Genomic DNA, 18,575 nt, shown 5'->3' on the forward strand with positions numbered 1-18,575 from the left:
AAACTATAAAACAATTGTTTAATATCACCACAGCTATATATTATATTCGGGTCAATCCAGTAGTCGTTGTATTAAATACAATTCAGGAACTGAAAAATTGGGTAAGTTATGTTCAATTCATTGCAAACCAGAAACTAGAAAGTAATAATAATGTCATAAATACAAGGATTTCTTGCATTGAGTGACCTATTTGCGAAGTTTGACAATATAATTTTAGGAGCCCGATCTTTATAATTTGTAGTGGAGTTGTTGGCATATTTTTTCTGTGTATAAATCAGAAGTTGAATACGTTGTCGCTTGGTGATTTATGATGTGCTTCAAAAAGATTCAGAGTCAGCACACCAAGTGCTGGGTGAAAACAGCAGCCTCAACGGCAACATTAATTTCGACATCAAGTAAAATGGCATTGATCGACTAAAAAGCTATGTTGTGACAAGAGACCCATAAAGGCACCTTCCCGTGCCTTCCTTTTTACTCTTTTTTCTCATTTCCTCATTTTCATTTCGCCAACGCTGTTTTCTTAATTAATACGTAAAGTGCAGTCAAGTAAAAGCTGAAAAGCTGGCGATCTGAACTCGACTGATTGAACTTCATTTCAATTACATAACTCAATCAATTTGTAAGTCTGCAAAAGGGATTCCGGCGCTCTTTTTGCTATGCCTACAATCACTGCGTACAATTAACGTAAACCAACTGATGCATAAATAAAATGGAATAGAAGCTGCCCTTCAATAAGCCCTTCTGCAATGCATTTAAAATCTATCATGCCGACGTGGACTTCCACTGGCAAAACGCACTGTACTCCTGCATCAATTTTTCGGCAATCACTTAATCTGTAAAGTAGCAAAAACAGGCTGAACTGATCGCCTTTAAATGAGTTTGGCTGCCGCTGCGACGGCGGCGATAAACGAATTTATTGCAACATCGCAGACTATAATTGGATCGAGCGGATCGTATATGTCAAGAGATCGAAGGATCGGAAGATCGCAAGATCTGGAAGATCTGGACGATCTGGAAGATCATGAGCCCGCGATCGATCGGATCCTTAAATTTTATTATTGCTGCTTCGCTTCGTTGGTGTGCCTGTGTTGCTGCCCGTTTTTTATTTAATTTTTTTGGATATTGCCGTTGGTGATCCCATTGTTTCACTACATGACAACAGAGCCATAACAATAAGCGAGCGAGGCGATTGAAATTAAGATGCTCTGCAAAGTGGCCACCACCGGAGATCGGAAACTCATTCAGAATACAAACTTTCGGCGTGCAGTATATCACGTTCTTTATTAGCAGGCCGATGGAACAAAAGCCCCTGCTAAAACTTGTAATCGATTAAATTGGCTCACATTCGGTGTTTCGTAAATTAGTGCGGAGTCAGAGATATTGTCAATCGTAAAAAAAATGAAAATGAAAACAACATAATTACGATCAATCGACTTTAGCGGGGACTATCAATACGGGTCGATAGAAGCACTTTTCGAACGAAAATAACGACAAGTGCGAGATGCCTTCGCGATGATCAATAATTAATGAGTTCACTTTGCTCGATGGTCAAATCATCGATGGGCAAATATTTAATGAAACCCATAACCTGACACTCGCACTCGCCTCCTCTTTGGAGGCCTGCCGATCTGATCGAATCGAATCGCCAAAAGCAATCGACGACAAGCGGTGCATATAAAATTCATCAAAACGTTATTAAAATGTTCGCAAAAGGTACAAAGTTATAAATTTTAAATACAAATACAGGGGTGAGAATCGATCAGCGGGGATCGATAATCTCCAGACCCTGGCATACTTCTGCTAACGCTAATTTAAATGGCGATCGACGAACGGTGTTTTCGCCGGAATAAGCCCGCCACATAATTTGCATATCAGCTTAATGTAAGAGCAGGATCTGCACTTTGTAAGGACCGGCGTTATCGCGTCGGCGATCATGTCATGAGGACAAAACTGCATAAATGCCGGGCACTCTGGATGCCCAGACTTGGCTTGTTGGCATTGGAGTTTGAGGTCTTTAAAGGGGAAGATTCAGTTTTTTCCCTAGATGCCACAGGCTGACACTTTAATTTTCAATTACAACAAATTGCCTATAATGTCTATGCTTATCGCCCCGAAGTGTGCGCCCTGTCGTTCTAAAAAATGCTGCCTAATTGCGGTCTAATGACAGCTTCTTTGTCCCCATCAGTTTGAATGGCAGAAGGAAATATAAAGTACAAAATTTATACCGCTCTTATCGAAATCCATGCAATTGAAAATCAATTCATCAAAATCAAAAGTTACAATTGATTTTTGGTGGCGTTTCCCTATGAGTCTCTTTCGCCCTGAATTTTCTTGCTCCTCCGAGACCAGAGTCCAGGATCCATAAATAAATGTAGATTAGTCCCCGCGTGTGCAGCACATCCGGCCCAATCCGGTGCAGCCTCATCAAAATGTGCAAAAAATCAGGATGGGGAGGCGGAGGTCCTAAGCTGAAGAAAACTCAGACAGACGATCGGCAGTCGACAATCGAGTGTGCCCTATAATAATGAAATGGCACAGGGAGCATTGCCTACAGGCAGAGAAAAAATATAACGAAACGGAGGAAGTGAATATGTAGGGGATCTTATAAGACTTTTCAATCGATATTTCTCGAATGAAATAAAACAAACACGATTTAAGATTTCAGGGCTGCGGTCCCAGCTAATAAGCCACCACTTTTAGTTGACCCGATTGCATTTCTTATTTAAACGGCTGTATGAACCCGCTTCTTTCTGCCTGTGCAGCTTCCAGTTTCTAGTCTACATTTTGCTGCATTGACCGTGCGTCTCCGCCGGTGATCGATGTGGAAATAATTTTAAAATATACGGTCGTGTCCTGTAAATGATCGCCCTGTTTCTGAGTCGCAGAACGGAAGAGTGAAACACTCAAGTGTTTAGCTATCTATTTCAATGGTCAAAAAGGGGCTCTGTTTTAAAGATGTTGGCATTAGGTTGCCGGTTAAGTAATTTGGCACGTACAGGCATAGAAACCATTAAGCTCCGTGGTCGTTCTGTTTTCGGGAGACGAAGCTGGGAGCTTCAAACAAATAAGTAATAAAGGAAATGTTCTCAATTTGTTCACACCTTTTCCGAGACTGATGCCTGCGGCGCTACCGATCCGTAGATGGAATCCGCGAATTCCGCTCCAAACTCAAACTACCCATAGGAGGCAACGCCTCCGCATACAAGTGGATCCCGCGTGACCCTACGTTAATCCAATTTAGGCTTATAAATTATGACCACGAATACACAAATAACAAATCGCTTTATTAACCAAGGCAAACATTTATCGCAAAAAGTATAAATATTTGTTATTGCACCAAGCAATTCCCCATCGTAGCCCTATCCTTAATCCCCAATCCCCATTCCCCAAAATCCAAAACAGAATGCTAAGGGAAGCATTGAGTCGAGTGCTCCGACTATCCGATACCCATTACTCAATTCATGTTTGGGGAAAACGAGATCGGTCGCCAATTAATCTTCCGCAGTCGTTAGTGTGGGCTCGACTAACATAAACTGATGCATAGGCTAAGAAAAATTCTGCATGCCTAATACTGCATTGGGAAGTGCTTTAGACTTCGACTTGCAAATAAAATACATAAACCCTTTAACGATACTACTACTAACGGCTATAACGAGTTGCAAAGCACAGGAAAGAGCCACATCATGGTGTGGCGATGACAATCAGCAGCCAAACGAATATGCAGGGAAACGAATACCCATCCTTGGCAACGGTGTGGGGTGGAAGATGCACTGGGCACCCAATAGTGAATTTGAATAGCCACTCAAAAGATACTTATACTGCCACTATTGGTAATATATAATACACTTTTTGGATTTAAATTGTAAAATATTATGTTTACAATGTTAAAAGTATTATGGGCAGTTTCATTAAGCATTAAACTTCAATTAAAATCAGGATTAATTCTATAAACTGTTGCACAAAAAAAAAAATTGTTTTCTCAGTTCCCAATTGGCCTCAACTGCAAAAACAAAACTGCAGCTCCCTAATTTTATACGCAAGAAGAGCAATGGCAGATATATCACCAGACACCAGAACGATCAGCACACGCAACTTGAACTGGAGCTGTGCTGAAAATCGTCTTGAGAAGTGGAAACACTGTAAATGCCTAATCAGAAACAATTATGTGTTAGTGCAAGATCTGCAGACCGCATAAACTTTGCGAAGGTGTTGAAAGTATCTACAATGTTTTTTCAAGGCCTTCGGGCATGAAAAATCCATATCCATAATTTGCCGTATAATAATTCTTCTGCGAATGTTTTGTGCAATTTCAACAGTACAAATTTCAAGAATTTCGCGAACAAACTCCGCGATCTTCCCCGCTATTGGTATGACGGTATTGTTGATTGATGGCTCCAGAGACCCAAGGATCCAGGGGAACTTGGTAGGGGGCATCTCATTAAAATGAAAACCCATTGCCATGTCAACTTCGTTTTGTGCATTACGTCAACGAGCGTAACGTTTTAATTTCTTGGCAATCAAACGCACCAGACACTCATCGATGAGATTTTGAATTCGAAAATGCGCTGCAAAAATAAGGCGCCTACTTTCGCAATTTAAAATTGTTCGACTTACTTAGCTTTTTAATATGGAAAAATCTAATAATTTTATTACGTTTGCTTAATGGAGTCTATACACTAATTTTAAGATATTATACTTATGCACCCAAAAATCAAAATTGAAAAATAATGTGAAAAGACAACATATGTGACTCCCTTTTTCCGCAGTGCATTGACCAGACAGTGCCTGAAGTTTTTGCTGCCACTTTTGGGGCAACGGAGTAAATCACCTGGAGTTTGACATCTTGTGACAAAAGTTCGTTTGCTTCCATTTGGATCGAAGAAGGTTTTTATGGGTCTACCCGCTTTAAAATTTATAATGTGTGGTCGTTGAATAATTTGAAGCCACCTAAATTGGTGCATGTCTAGATTTTAATGGTTTAATTGGACTGCTGAATATTAAGTTTCCGCGAGCGCAGGAATCGTAAAATATAAACGCGATGGCGAAAAGCCTAGGCCCTAAAATACTAGAAAGAAACCCAAGGCTAATCCATTTACTTGGCGCCAGATTCGGTCGTCGCAAATGCAGCTTGCCCAGGGTAATTTCGATTCTGGTAGGCGTGAAATTCATAGAAATTAACTTGGGTTTGCCCTTCGACAAACGACGGCTCTTTCCTTCTTTTTAGCGTCTGAGGTGCAAATTGGTTCGCACCTTTTTTTGCCGGCCGTCTGCTTTTTTTTTTTTTGCAACATTTGGAAATCGATCTGTGGACCAGTTCGAAAATCGTTTGTGGACGTAGTTAGGCGAGTGATTAATGAGTTTTTAAGAGGCTCAGGCGAGAACTTTAATTGGAACATGGTGCTGCGTAAATCAGCTTAAAACTGGCACTAATAGGATGCCAGTTTCCTCCATTGAGAAATGCAATATCTCCGTCATTCGTTATTCCTCTTTTGTTTACTTCTCACCTGTACTTGTCTTGTGGCTCTTCACACCTTTCGAGAATTTTGCGAAGGATTAGCACAATTAAGAGGCCTTGAGGTGCCTAATTTGGCTCTAATAGCGCTGCTGATTGATGATACCTAGACACTAGTTGTGCACTGCCTTTAATGAAAAAACTACATCTTTTGGTCATCATATACCATTTGCTTCATTTAAATATTTTTCGCAACTAAGAATATCAAGTTAAATAGGTGACGAAAAAAGTTGAGCAAGTCAGGGTTTCGAAGCGGCAATAAAGTAAATGGAGCAGATCATCTGCGACATTGTTACAATATTTTATGCGTTTTTAAATTAAACGTTATATGCACTAGTCTCGAATTAAACTGCGATGTACGGCCCGCAGCTCGTGAAAGCGTAGCACAAAAAAATTGATTAAAGTTAACTGAGGCCCAACTGTGTAAGGCCATAAATATGCCGACCAAATGGCTCCTTTTACATTGGGATATGTTTTGGGGATCCGAGATGTGGAACCACACCATGGGAGAACTTCGAGCACTATGTTTTAAAATAAGCGATAACGCTATATTCTATACTTTTTAACTTTTATAGCTTCGGAGATCTAGAACGTTATTTTACTCTACCACTGAACTGTTACGTTTTTCTTCTTCTAAACAGCTTTTATTTTTGCATTTTTCATTTATTTTTTTGTATATATATATATACATATATATATATATATATATCCATCTATCTTTTTTATTTGACCTCAAACGGGGTACACCGAAGAGCAGATGTTTTCATGTTAACCGCATCTAATGGTGCGTGCTACTGCCTTTTTGTTGAGCGCCCTCTCATTCCCTCCGGATCGTTGTATGATCATGATTATCATATTCCAGGGTTCATGATCATCCAGTTTGAGACCGCAAAAAGACGAGACTGAGAAACGTGGCAAAGTGAAATATTTATTCAAAACCTGGACAAAATACAATCCTTTGCCAATAATGATGGTTGTCGTCTACTGAACTTCGAAAAAAAAAACACCATGCCATCTTTACAAATAGTATTTTTAACAGCAACAGCTGAAAATTGGGCTTACAATTTTCTTCCCTATGCAAACTTTATAGCCAAGTCAAACTATTTCACACCCCAATTGCCAGTGCTAGCAGGGAAGCGAAATCCGAAAGGCACACGATCCAACATCTTTGTTAGCATGACGAACTGGAGCTGAACTTTCGGGTCGAACAAAGTTCAATGCGCCGTGGCAGCAGTATCTGTATCTTAGCATCTTTACCCATATCGGTCTTCTGTATCTTGGGTAGTGACTTTGACTTCGGCTCCCCTATTTTGTGGCGTTAAGGCACCGAAAATTCATGTCGGTGCAGAAAAAAGCAACCCCTAACAAATGAGCGTGTTTTCATTTTATTTGTGCCCTGTGCTGCGCACGGTTATTTTTCAGCTGCACCAGCAACAGAAAAGGAATGGTGGAAATCGATGTATAAAGTCGGTTGTCTAAGCCCGTATGCCTGCTAGCCTGCCACATTTGTTCTTCTATACTCTCCAGTGTTTTTTCCTCCGCGATCCAATTCGTTCGAATAAATACACCTGCCACGCGTCGCTATGGTCCAGATATCCAACGAGTCTTAAGGGCAAGGAGGGTGCGACTCCTGCGCATGCTCCTGCATTTAATTAAATTATTAACTACGAAAATGACTGAGCTGAAGGAACTACGTTTCATCAACAGCACGACGCAAAAAAAGATCATCAGGATCAGGATTTACTTATATATTTAAATTTTTGATAATAAAAAAGGTTAAAAACATTTAATTAGAATGCATATATTTAAATTTCAGAAATTTCACTATATAAAACTCCTTTTATGTTCCTAAAACTTTTTAATAATATTTTTACGTGTAGAAATGAACGCAACAACAAAAATATCTATATGCAAGTATGCATATACCTTACTCTTTTTTCACCTTTTCTTTTTTCCGTCGATCTCCTGCTCTCTTCTGCAGGTCCTGGCTACGAAAACTCGTTTAAATTAACATTCAACATTCATTTTTGCATTTCAAGTTTCGTTGGAAAAACGCACGCGTCGCTCCACCGATTAGGATATATACATATATATCTATATATATCTATATATATGTATATATGTACATATAGAATGGGTAGGTTATATATCCTGCATCGTCCCATCCTGCTCTCACCCAATTAACGCAGAGGCCCCGCTCTTCATCTCGCTTGCGCTTTCGAGTCCTTTCCATTTCCCGTTTTCGCGGTCCGGAACTATGCTTCATATCAAAGTAATTACGCATTTAAATCCTCCAAGCGTTGCACGTCTGGAAAAAGGATATAAACAAAGTGGCCCAAAAAAAAATGTTTACTGGTTGTCCGGACAACATCGAAATTACTGTTTACTTCTCTTTCTGGTGGTTTTTCTGCCGGACAAGTTTTTATAGGTAAAAAAGTGCATCAAAAAAAAACATCATCTAAAAAATGTGCAAATTATAAAGAATTAAATTATCAAAGAACTATTTCAATATTAAATTATAAACTAAAGAAATTCATCTTCTAGTATAATATGAAATTCAAGGCATCCAATAGGCACCCGTACTCTAATATGATCAATCAAAAGCACCGAAGACACGATTATACCGACCTTGCTTTCCACTTCAACAATAAAGAATCGCAAATACGCACTCCACTTCACTTAAATGTCCGCACACACCATAGATCATACAGTTCACAGAGTGGACTTTGTAATGACGACTTCAACCCCATTCTAGACATTTCACCAGCATTAAACGGCTTCAATGGAATTTTGGGAAATGCGAAAATTTAAATAGAACGTTGTGCTGCCAAAATTTCTGCAACACTCGAGAACAATGTCGTGTTAATGATGGTAAAATAATGGAAACCAACTACCGATCCCAGCGTTACAATGCAAAAATAAAGTGTAAAGACTCCAAGCGAAGTTCAGCATGCAAAAAAGGTATTGGAAATGGTGAAAGGATTTTATTTATAGGAACAACACAGAGAAGCGCCGTTTGCTGGTCATGGTTGAAAAGGTTTTTTTGTATCAGGATTTCGGGTTTCGTTTTGGCTTTGGTTTTGGTTTTGGTTTCGGATTCGGTTTTTGATTTTGGGACCCGGGGATCTAAAATTTTCCAAATGGAAGAGAAGAAGTGCCACTGCTGATGATTTTGCAAAAGAAAAATGCTGGCAGAAACAAGCGAAGGAAACGAGTTGAGGACAATAAAAATATTACACCTGGTCGCAGATTCGCCATCTTTTCACTCGCTCATCGATTGATGATCGTGACAAAATGAAGCGACTTTTGTGAACAGAGCGGAAGTTACAATTCACAGTCGCTGTTTAGCACGACACAGTGGTCAATGGCAAGTTGAAACAATCAGTTTACTACTTTAAAAAAGAGGTATGAAACTTTATGTAAAAGTAAAAAAAAATATGCATCGCTAAAAAGTCGAATGAGTGAAAATAAAATCAAACCCAGAACTTAATTATTTTTTAAAAAATGAATATATTTGATACAACCCCAGTTTTCACTGCAAACTGCCTTCCAAAACTTTTGTCACATCTCTTTGATTTACTAAACAAAAAGTAGTGATCCTTTTGATCATTTAATTGGAGAAATAAGTGAAATTGTTCGAACACCTCTAGAGAGCGTACTCCGAATGGCTAATAAGGAAGATCGCAGGATCTTCTGTAGATCTCTTGGATCCGTCCGGCGCTAATGAATAGAAGCGTGCGTGAGCTGCACATAAAATTGGCGATCGCGACTTTTGCTAAGTTAATTAACACAGAAATCAAATTGCTGGCGTGCCGTAACAAAAAGAGCCCTCAGATCCCTTGATCGTTTTTTTCGATAGTCGAGTTGATATTTTGAGTTTTAAATTTGAGTGCTTCTTTTGCATTGCTGAGTGAGAACAGTTTTCCTTGCGATTTTTGAGTACCTGAGAGAGAGAGAGAAAGAGAGAGTGAGAGTGGGAGAGAGCGAGAGAGAGCGAGACTACCTGTGGCTCACTCACTTGAACTTCGCGTTCCCTACCTGTGCAGGTAGCTCTTGACACTAACTCTCTTTCTCTCATATCTCTCTCCGATTTTCTCGCCCGTTTCTCTGCCTGAGTGCAGAGCTGTTGAGCAGAGAGTTGCATAAAGGGTACATAACGCGAGGGTTTAGGACGAAGGGACTCATTCTTGTGTAAGGTGTCAAACGATCAAGTTCAAGCCTTCTACCCTCTGCATTTATTTTTTTCTGTTGATCGTTCTCCGGAAAATAAAAGAAAGCTCCGAATCTGTGCGTGTTTAAGAAAACAAATAATAAGAGTACAACGAAAAGCATTATCATGTCATCGAGTGTGCTGTCCACAAACGATACGTTTCCAACGACCATTAATTCGGCAACGAAGATCTTTCGTTATCAGCACATAATGCCAGCGCCTAGTCCATTGCTACCCGTTGGCAATCAAAATCAACCCGGTGGTACAATGCCCATCAAGACTCGCAAGTATACACCGAGGGGTATGGCTTTAACCAGATGCTCCGAATCCGTGTCATCTTTATCCCCTGGTTCCTCGCCGGCTCCATATAATGTAGACCAATCCCAGTCGGTGCAAAGGCGCAATGCTCGAGAACGGAATCGTGTGAAGCAGGTGAACAACAGCTTCGCCAGACTGCGGCAACATATACCACAATCCATAATCACGGATTTAACAAAGGGTGGTGGTCGAGGACCTCACAAAAAGATCTCCAAAGTAGACACACTGCGCATTGCCGTCGAGTATATCCGGAGGCTTCAGGATCTGGTGGATGACCTAAATGGGGGCAGCAATATTGGTGCCACCAGCAATGCAGTCACCCAGCTGCAACTTTGTTTGGATGAGTCCAGCAGCCACAGTTCCAGCAGCAGTACTTGCAGTTCCTCAGGGCACAATTCCTACTACCAAAACACGATCAATGTCAGTCCTCTCCAGCAACAGCAGCAGCTACAGAGGCAGCAGTTCAATCACCAGCCACTGACAGCCCTCTCATTAAATACCAACTTGGTGGGCACATCTGTACCAGGTGGAGATGCAGGATGCGTATCCACCAGCAACAACCAGCAAACCTGCCACTCGCCAACCTCATCCTTCAACTCCAGCATGTCCTTCGATTCAGGCACCTACGAGGCAGCTCCCCAGCAAATATCCACCCACCTGGATCGTCTGGACCATCTAGATAACGAAGGACACTCGCACTCCCAGCTTCAGCTGAAATTCGAACCCTACGAACATTTTCAATTGGACGAGGAGGACTGCACGCCCGACGACGAGGAGATTTTGGACTACATCTCTCTATGGCAGGAGCAGTGACTCAATCCTGAAAATTTCCCACCACGTCCTATTTTCTTCTAGTCAATGTTGAGTTGAACAAAGTGCCTCAAATTGTAAATAACATTAATACAAAAACAACATACCCCAATTCCCAATTTTTTTTCTACTTTAAGCTATTTTTTTGACATTGTTAAGAACAAAGAGACCAGTTTCAAATCTATATATTTATAAAATAATTATAGCATGAAAACAAATACATATTTTTTTGCTAATACAATATTATGTTAATTAGTTGTTGGTCAAAAAAAATAAAGCTAAAAATCATATTCAATTTTTTTTTATTAAAAACGGGGTCCAGCTATTTATCAGGTTGGTAACACATGCGGGTGGTACTACTTGCAATTTAAGTGCATTCAGCATGAGTCCAAGGGACCATGTGAAGTCGTTATGTACAGCATGTCCATGTTGTTATACGATCACCAATTAAGGCATCTGGTCTATACGATCGCTCGAATATCCGAAAATCGTTAATACTAATTATAAGTAACGCAAAACATCTTTGGGTTTGCGGTCAATAGTTTCCGATTTCTTTAGGTAGCTTCTAAAAATTGAATTATCTCAGGTAAGATTAACGACGTCAGTGACACGTACTACGAGGTTATCGGTTGTTAGTCAAATGCAGATACAATTTTATATTTAGAAACAGAACTGTTTGTGGCGAGTTCACAAATGCAACTATATGCACCAGTACTTTAGAATTTATTTGACAAAAAAAGGAGTTCGTATTTATGTTTTAAAACCCAATAAACTCGAAAACATGACATAGTCCTAATCCGATCAACTCTTTTAAGACTTTTCCCTTTGCATTTTCTCAGCTTAAATATAATGCCTAGTGTTTTCTATAAAATTGTACGGCCTCACAACAAAGTATTTTATCCACTCTTGGGCATTTTACACTTCTAAAAAAATGAAATGCAAAAACCTTACCCCAAACAATAACTAAGTCCTTCACTCCCACGCACCGTTGAGATGTCAGTCCGTTGGAATAAACCTCTTCTACTGGCCAGACAATAAATCACATTGCATTAGAACAACAAACGCATGGGAGAATGCGACTATGGACTATATTTTGACACATTAAAGGGCATCGCAGACAAAGGACCTCATTGTCCTTGGGATCGCTGGATGCTCCAAAGGAAATGATAAGGGATCGGGGATCTTTTCTTTCAATGTCAACGCTGACACTTGACAACTCAATGCAATTGTTTCGAATCATGAAAATGGGTTCTGGAATACTATTATTTTCTTTTTGCGGGACTCAGTAGGCAAGGCTTAACGTTCAGCGCCGGAAGAACTTTCACCTTTTACCTTTCACCTTTCCCCAAAAACCCAAAGAAAAGCAACCTTTTTTTCAGCTGCGTTCAATTTTTTTATTTGGTTATGTTCTGATCCTAAAACGTAGTTTAATAGATTTCTCGGCGCGCCAGGCCAGCAACATTGTGGTCCAAAAAAACAGCCGTCTGCATTAATCAGACCCCAGATATTTGACCAAATTATAGGCTCGTTCAAAGTTCGAGGACTCAGACCCGCAGATTGATGGCTGAAGACGCAGTTTTAAGTCGGAGCTAAGCTCATAATTCAGCTCTTTAAGAAGTTGTTACTTGAAGCATTTATTCTTACACCGCAGGCGCGATGCAAACGCCCTGATAGCCAACAGAAAAAACGAAGAATGGCGAACAAGAAAACCCCAAAAATAAGAAATAAAAGGACGCTTTTCGGAATATAGAATCTGAGGTATATATACTCTTTCCAAACATAGTTTTACTCGGTCAAATTGCTGTGACTTAAATAGATATAGATAGATAGATATTAAATGTGTTTATACACACACATAAGATGTATTTCTATTGAAACCAGTTATATTTAGTAGAATCATATTGATTTGCATATTTCTCCGTTTTTACAACGTTATTTTGTTAATTTCCAATTTGCATTTCCGATTGACTTATAATACCCAAAAAGTAAGGGTATCAAACAGAACAAGGCAATCAAAACAGCACAACTTTGCAAGCGTCGTTCAGCGTTACCGATTTATTTGAATTTCAATAAGCCCCAACGTTTTTGGAGTTCATTATCCTGTTATGTCGGCATTTTTGGTCTTTCATCTCGCGCATGCAACGAATTTGAACTGGGGCGTTATTAATTAGCGTTATGAATTATTGATTCACAACCCTCGGGAGGAAATCGCCCACACCGCAGGTAAAAAAAACACTATGCACAAAAAAAATGTATATTCAATGTATATATAAAACTATTTATACTAAGCCCATTTTTATTTTATTTTATATTTTATTTTGGCCCCGGCCCCGTATAACCTGAAGCTATCCGACAAGATATGCTTCAGCTGATATCTTTATTTTTCGGAGAGGATGCATAAATCGAAACCAAACCCGCAACGTTCATCATCTGGGGAGCCGAAAGGGGAGAAATATGTTCCAATTAGCGAAGCCAAATGTGACAGGCCATCCACCCAGAAGAAGAAATCAAGGCAGCGACTTGGTTTCACAGGACTCGCGGCTCTGACAGGCAAAAGTTATTTGAGTTGTCATATTAGGCTGTGATAAATGTAGTTACATACCAAATGTGATAACTCTGCCCTGGCTTTGGATTCCCCGGACTCTGGATTAGGTAGGCGCCTAGTTTCCCTTTCCCTTTCCCTTTCCCTTGATGATGATCCGCAAACTGTCTGAGGCTGAGTTTGTGCGCCTACAGCCTGATCATTGAAAACGCATTTATGGTACCAGGGAAATTCCTTGAGCCTTTTTGCGCTAGTTTAGAGAGCCGTGGCCCTGACTTCTTCCTCGCTGACCTGTTATACCGGGGCACCTAAAATTTCACCTGCCGGGTGAAAAGGGGATTACCTGATCGTAAAAGAGGTACAATAAGTGCGCGCGTGCCTGGACAATTGGTAAATCGAGTACGAGTCCAATTACTTATCACCCCACCCCATTTTTGTACCTTTTCCCGACTTTGGTTTAGATTTTGCAGGCTTATTTGAAAAATTCCAGGATCAATATAATAATTTTTACAACACTTCACCGCCTTTCTCCTTTTTCTTAAGGGGATCCAGCAATGCCGAAATATTTTATTTTTAGTTTATTTGCTTTTGTTGCTGATGTTAGTTGTTTTCACTTGACTACTTTCTGTTTGTCATAGTCCCATAATAAGTATAACCACCTTCTAAGCAATTCCTCCCTTCCATACCATTCTACAAGTATTTTATTATTTATGCTGCGACCCCCAGCGTCGTCTTGTGAATCCCAATTAAGTCCTTAAATCGTCGATAATCCCAGAAATAGTCTGGAAATAATCCCATTAGAGCGTGCTGCATAAACACTAACAAATGTTCCACTGGGCGGTTCTTTCTCTCGCATAAGACAAGTAGTTCCCAAAACCTAATTGCCAACACCACTTGAAAGGATTAGAGCACAAATTCACACCTAACCATGACAACGCTGACACTCCAACATGTGGCCAACTATGTGGAACTCTCCCTTCAACGCCACTCGAAAAAAACAATTTGCACTCAGATCTCGTAGTGAAATTCCGCAACACGTAGCGCGAATCGTCTGAGACTTTTTATGGATTATATGAAATTTGCCATTAACAAATTTCAAACAATTAGCATGATACACAGAAAAAATACAATATTTTTTGCGCTTTTCAAATATCAACAAGAATATTAGCAGTTACATAGCTATTGAGAGTGCAAGGTAGAAATATCAAAATTGATTAACAAATCTTGTATAACAAAAAAATACGAATCTACTATACCCTGTGCTCTACGCGTAACGGGTATAAAAATTCCATTTCTCTTAACTCAGCTTCATTGAGCTGTTTTATTTGCATAAAATGCAAAAGGGTACAAAACAAAGGTGGAGTGGATTCTGCAATGGAGGTTTTCAGTTGCCCAAAAAGGGGCCGAAATGGGCGGAAAGGGCTGAACTGATCGATCGATGATTTTGTGTTTTTTTTTTGGTGGGGACGGGATAGCTTGCCATAAATCATCATCTGTAATTACCCGTTGGCACAGGATGCTGCGGCATCTCCGCATAAGTCACGCGTACAAAGAAGCCCCGATACCGAAATGCGAAATCCAACGCTGAAGGAGTTCAAGGGTTTTTCGGGGATTTTAAAAGAAAAGGATTGCACCATAAGCAAACATAAACAGGGCATTTTGATATGCATATTTGATCTGATAGTTTGCCCTGTAAGAGGTTTCGTTACTTTTGTGTTATTATCAATATGACCTTTCACTCCTCAAACATTCAGACACAGAATCCAAGAGAAGACGGTACTAGATACACAAACGTGCGCCACGTTCTTCAAAAACCCTTTTATGTATTTTCCTCTTTTGTGTTTGCTAACAGGCAACCGAAGCGTCTTAAAACCTCAATATTGAATAATTTGCACAAATAAAATACAGGCGCTTGCGCTGAGATACTCCCAGCGTTCTGAGAAAGATCTGCTCCCTGGCAGGGATATAGTGTGCACAGGAGTATTTGCTTTACGATTTAGGTTGGCAAGACAAGCGTCACTCATAGAACTGTAGTTTACTAGATTCGTTGGGAGGTCTCGGCAACCAAAAAATAACAACATTTTCGTAACGCCCGCTTTAACGCCCTTGACTCGAAGTTAGAGTGGCACCCACACGCACACGCTCAAATATTTTTGTAAGGTTCAGAATGGACTTGACTTAATATCCTTGACTTAATTTTATTTAAAGTTCATTTTAGAGTATTCTATCTTCGTGCTTTGTGAGGATATCTCCTGCAGTTTATTTTTTGTTATGTTGGTTTTGCTGGCTTGCAAACTATTCGCTCCAAAGGAAAAACGAAAAACGCAGAGGCCACCAAGCTGGCAGGTTTTGATAGTTATCAGGTGGCTTAGTCTTTGGTTTTCAGAGCCTCGGACTCGCGTGGTTGCCCCATTTTTAACGATTTGGATCTGGCTCCAGTCATTACATGTTTTCGGTCTTTGAAAGCGGGCGAAATTATCGTTCATAAATTAAATGTATAAGAGACTTTGTACATAGCAGGCAGTGAAAAACTTAGATGAATCGAATGAGTATCAAATAAGGGCAGTAATAGTGACCTACAGAACATTTCCCGCTGTGCGAAACGGATTTTCGCTCAACTGTAGTAAACGGATTTTTAAATTGTCAATATTTGGACTAGCCGTAAAAGAATTCATGGCCAACAATTTAGTTCTGGTCGCAAGGTCATCTTCGTTTTGAATACGAACATCTGTGAGGTGAATTTACTCCTTGGCCAGCTGTCCAGTTTAAAGATTCGTTTTGCACAGTAGACGATTCTTAGCTACTGTATCCTCTAGTTACGGTAGCATGTGCCGTTTTCATGGCCGTGGCAAATTTCCCCTGTCCAAACATTGAAACCTTTGGCATGTGTCCCAAATATTCCTAAATTGTATTCGCAGGCGACCGCAAACTCTTGATTCCTCTTTGGCCATGATCAAAAAGTAATTGAAATCACCTTAATTCGTTGGCTGTCGACCACCCGAAAACGTAATTGAACCATAATTTCGATCCCATTTTAATGACTTTATTTATCCAAGAGTCAGCTGCTCCCAGCGCAGATTCTCTCAAGATTCCAAGCCCCGTGCGATTGCAAATTACATTTTAATCAGCTCTATTGTGTATAATTAAAATGTGTTTACCGCTTTTCCTGTGAGGTCCACTCTTTTTTTTTTGTAGCCCTTTTAATATTTTGTTTTCAACTAGCCCATCGGCTGGCTGAAATTAAGTTATCAACACTAACACATGAGTCTTCTACCTTCTCTCATTATTTTGGTTGGGGTTTTGCGGATTGGCTAATTGGCCTGCGATCGCATGACAGGAACGCGTGTCCATTGAAAGAAAATCGAGGATGGCATTTAAATAGCCGGCGATCACGCAAAAAGCTCGAGTCTGCGAGTCAGGAATCGATGACCATGGGCAACGGGAAAAATATGGGGGAGAAAGCATCCCCTTAGGACCAATTAGCGCAGAGGAAAAGAAAAACTGTTTGTTTCCAGATAAACTCAAATTCAGTTCGCTTTTTCCATAAAATAAATTTCGGTCTTAATTTGTTTCTTTGAAGACGTCTCATAATTGTTAGTTCTAGTTTAACTTCACTATTATAATTGCATTAACACAACGCTGTATAGGTATTATAACGCAAAAATTGTAATTAAATACAGCGACACGTTCCAGCTCTTTGTGCTCTAAAGCAAAGAGGCACAAACTAAAGAATATCTTACGAGGGACGGGGATTTCATACCTTCAAGTAAGATCCTAGGATACCGATATACATGGATGGTGTAAATTTCCACAAAGTGCGATGACCAAACACAAAATACAAGAGCCCGAAAGAAATATGAAATTATTATTCCTATAAAAGGACTCCTCTAATCCCTGGATCGTCCTTTTTCCCCCGTCTCCTGATATGCCGCAGTAGATAAGGTAAATGAAAAAAAAATAATAAAAATCGAAAATAAAAAGGGCTATTAAGACCGCAGGTTCGGGAAAATGCGGCGTCATGCGGAGATATCTATATAATATAGAGAACCAGTGATGGTAATAATGTAGTCCTACGTCATAAATTTCATTGACTTTATCCAGGAAGTCTGTCAGCTTGTAATATTTTACGCCATTGTCCTCCAAAAATCCTTTTGGGGCTGCTGTCAGATTAAAGTGACCCCCACACGGAAAATCATGCGGGATACTCCAGGTTGCGGGCGGGCGTAAGTCAAAATTTTACGCAGGAATACCTACCTATGCACTTGGTGTACATTTGCTTTTGTATATGCACAGTACACAGTATTTGAAATTGTGAAATACTCAAATACTTCCTGCAAATGAATGCTCCACGTTTAAGTTTTCCACCTCATAGAGCACAGGAACTTTTATTGCCATTTGCATTTCCCCGTTTATCCTGGGGGCCGGTAAAGCGGTAATATGGTCCAACACCAATTTACACACATCATGCATCTTCTTAGCTGCAACAAAACGATTAACCATTCCCAATCCCCATCCCCATCACCATCCCAGTTCGAGTGCCAGTGGAAGTGGAAGTGTAATACGATATGCAACGTTCTACTTCAGCTTTAGAGTTCAAATCTTGGCGATATATTCCCTAGGGGCCCGGCGAAAGGAAGTGATCCGCTCTTTTAAAAGGTAGTCTCTGGTTTCCCCCACTTTTGCCCCAAAACAAAAGACTGCTTATTGTATTGATTTCGATACAAAAAGAGGAGAACCGATACAGATAAGACAATATATACTGACTTCGGATAATGGCCCTTGGCCTGACCCGCTTTGTCTTATAATTGGATTTAGATTAATTGCGTCTTGACCAGCGAGGAAGAAGAAAAAACTGCACATGAAAAATTACATCAGGAGAAAGAGATGGAGATAGGGAGATACCACAAAAAATAACCAAACAAAATAATCATAATTCCGTTTCCATGGAAATCGAAATTGTAACAGGAGAGCGCCAGATTAGAAATAATCCCATTAGGTATCTCGTACCTTGTATCTCGTGGATTTCTGCGAATTGTCGGCGTGTGCTACTTGTCTTAGGTATATTTGTTTTTATTTTTTTTCGGTTTGCTCCCCGCCCGCTGGGATTTCAGTCATCCATATACGAACCGCAAACTCATTCGGTCTTATTCGGATTTCTTGTTTGCTTCGGAGCCGTGTGCACC

At 40.1% G+C, this 18,575-nt stretch overlaps 1 protein-coding gene and 1 long non-coding RNA gene across 2 annotated transcripts; both read left to right on the top strand.

Moving 5' to 3' along the window:
• The first annotated feature begins 9,504 nt into the window (after positions 1-9,504).
• LOC6523794 (achaete-scute complex protein T4) lies at positions 9,505-11,049 on the top strand. The gene has a single exon (XM_002099633.4). It carries the CDS (start codon positions 9,849-9,851, stop codon positions 10,851-10,853), a length of 1,005 nt encoding a protein of 334 aa, XP_002099669.1. The 5' UTR covers positions 9,505-9,848; the 3' UTR covers positions 10,854-11,049.
• A 1,082-nt stretch (positions 11,050-12,131) lies between these two features.
• On the top strand, positions 12,132-14,791 carry LOC26535543. Its single transcript, XR_001453754.3, has 3 exons — positions 12,132-12,608; positions 12,837-13,073; positions 13,196-14,791. It is a non-coding gene; the product is annotated as an uncharacterized LOC26535543 (long non-coding RNA).
• Positions 14,792-18,575: the final 3,784 nt, after the last annotated feature.

This window comes from Drosophila yakuba, chromosome X (genome assembly GCF_016746365.2).
Source record: "Drosophila yakuba strain Tai18E2 chromosome X, Prin_Dyak_Tai18E2_2.1, whole genome shotgun sequence".
Taxonomy (NCBI): Eukaryota; Metazoa; Arthropoda; class Insecta; order Diptera; family Drosophilidae; genus Drosophila; species Drosophila yakuba.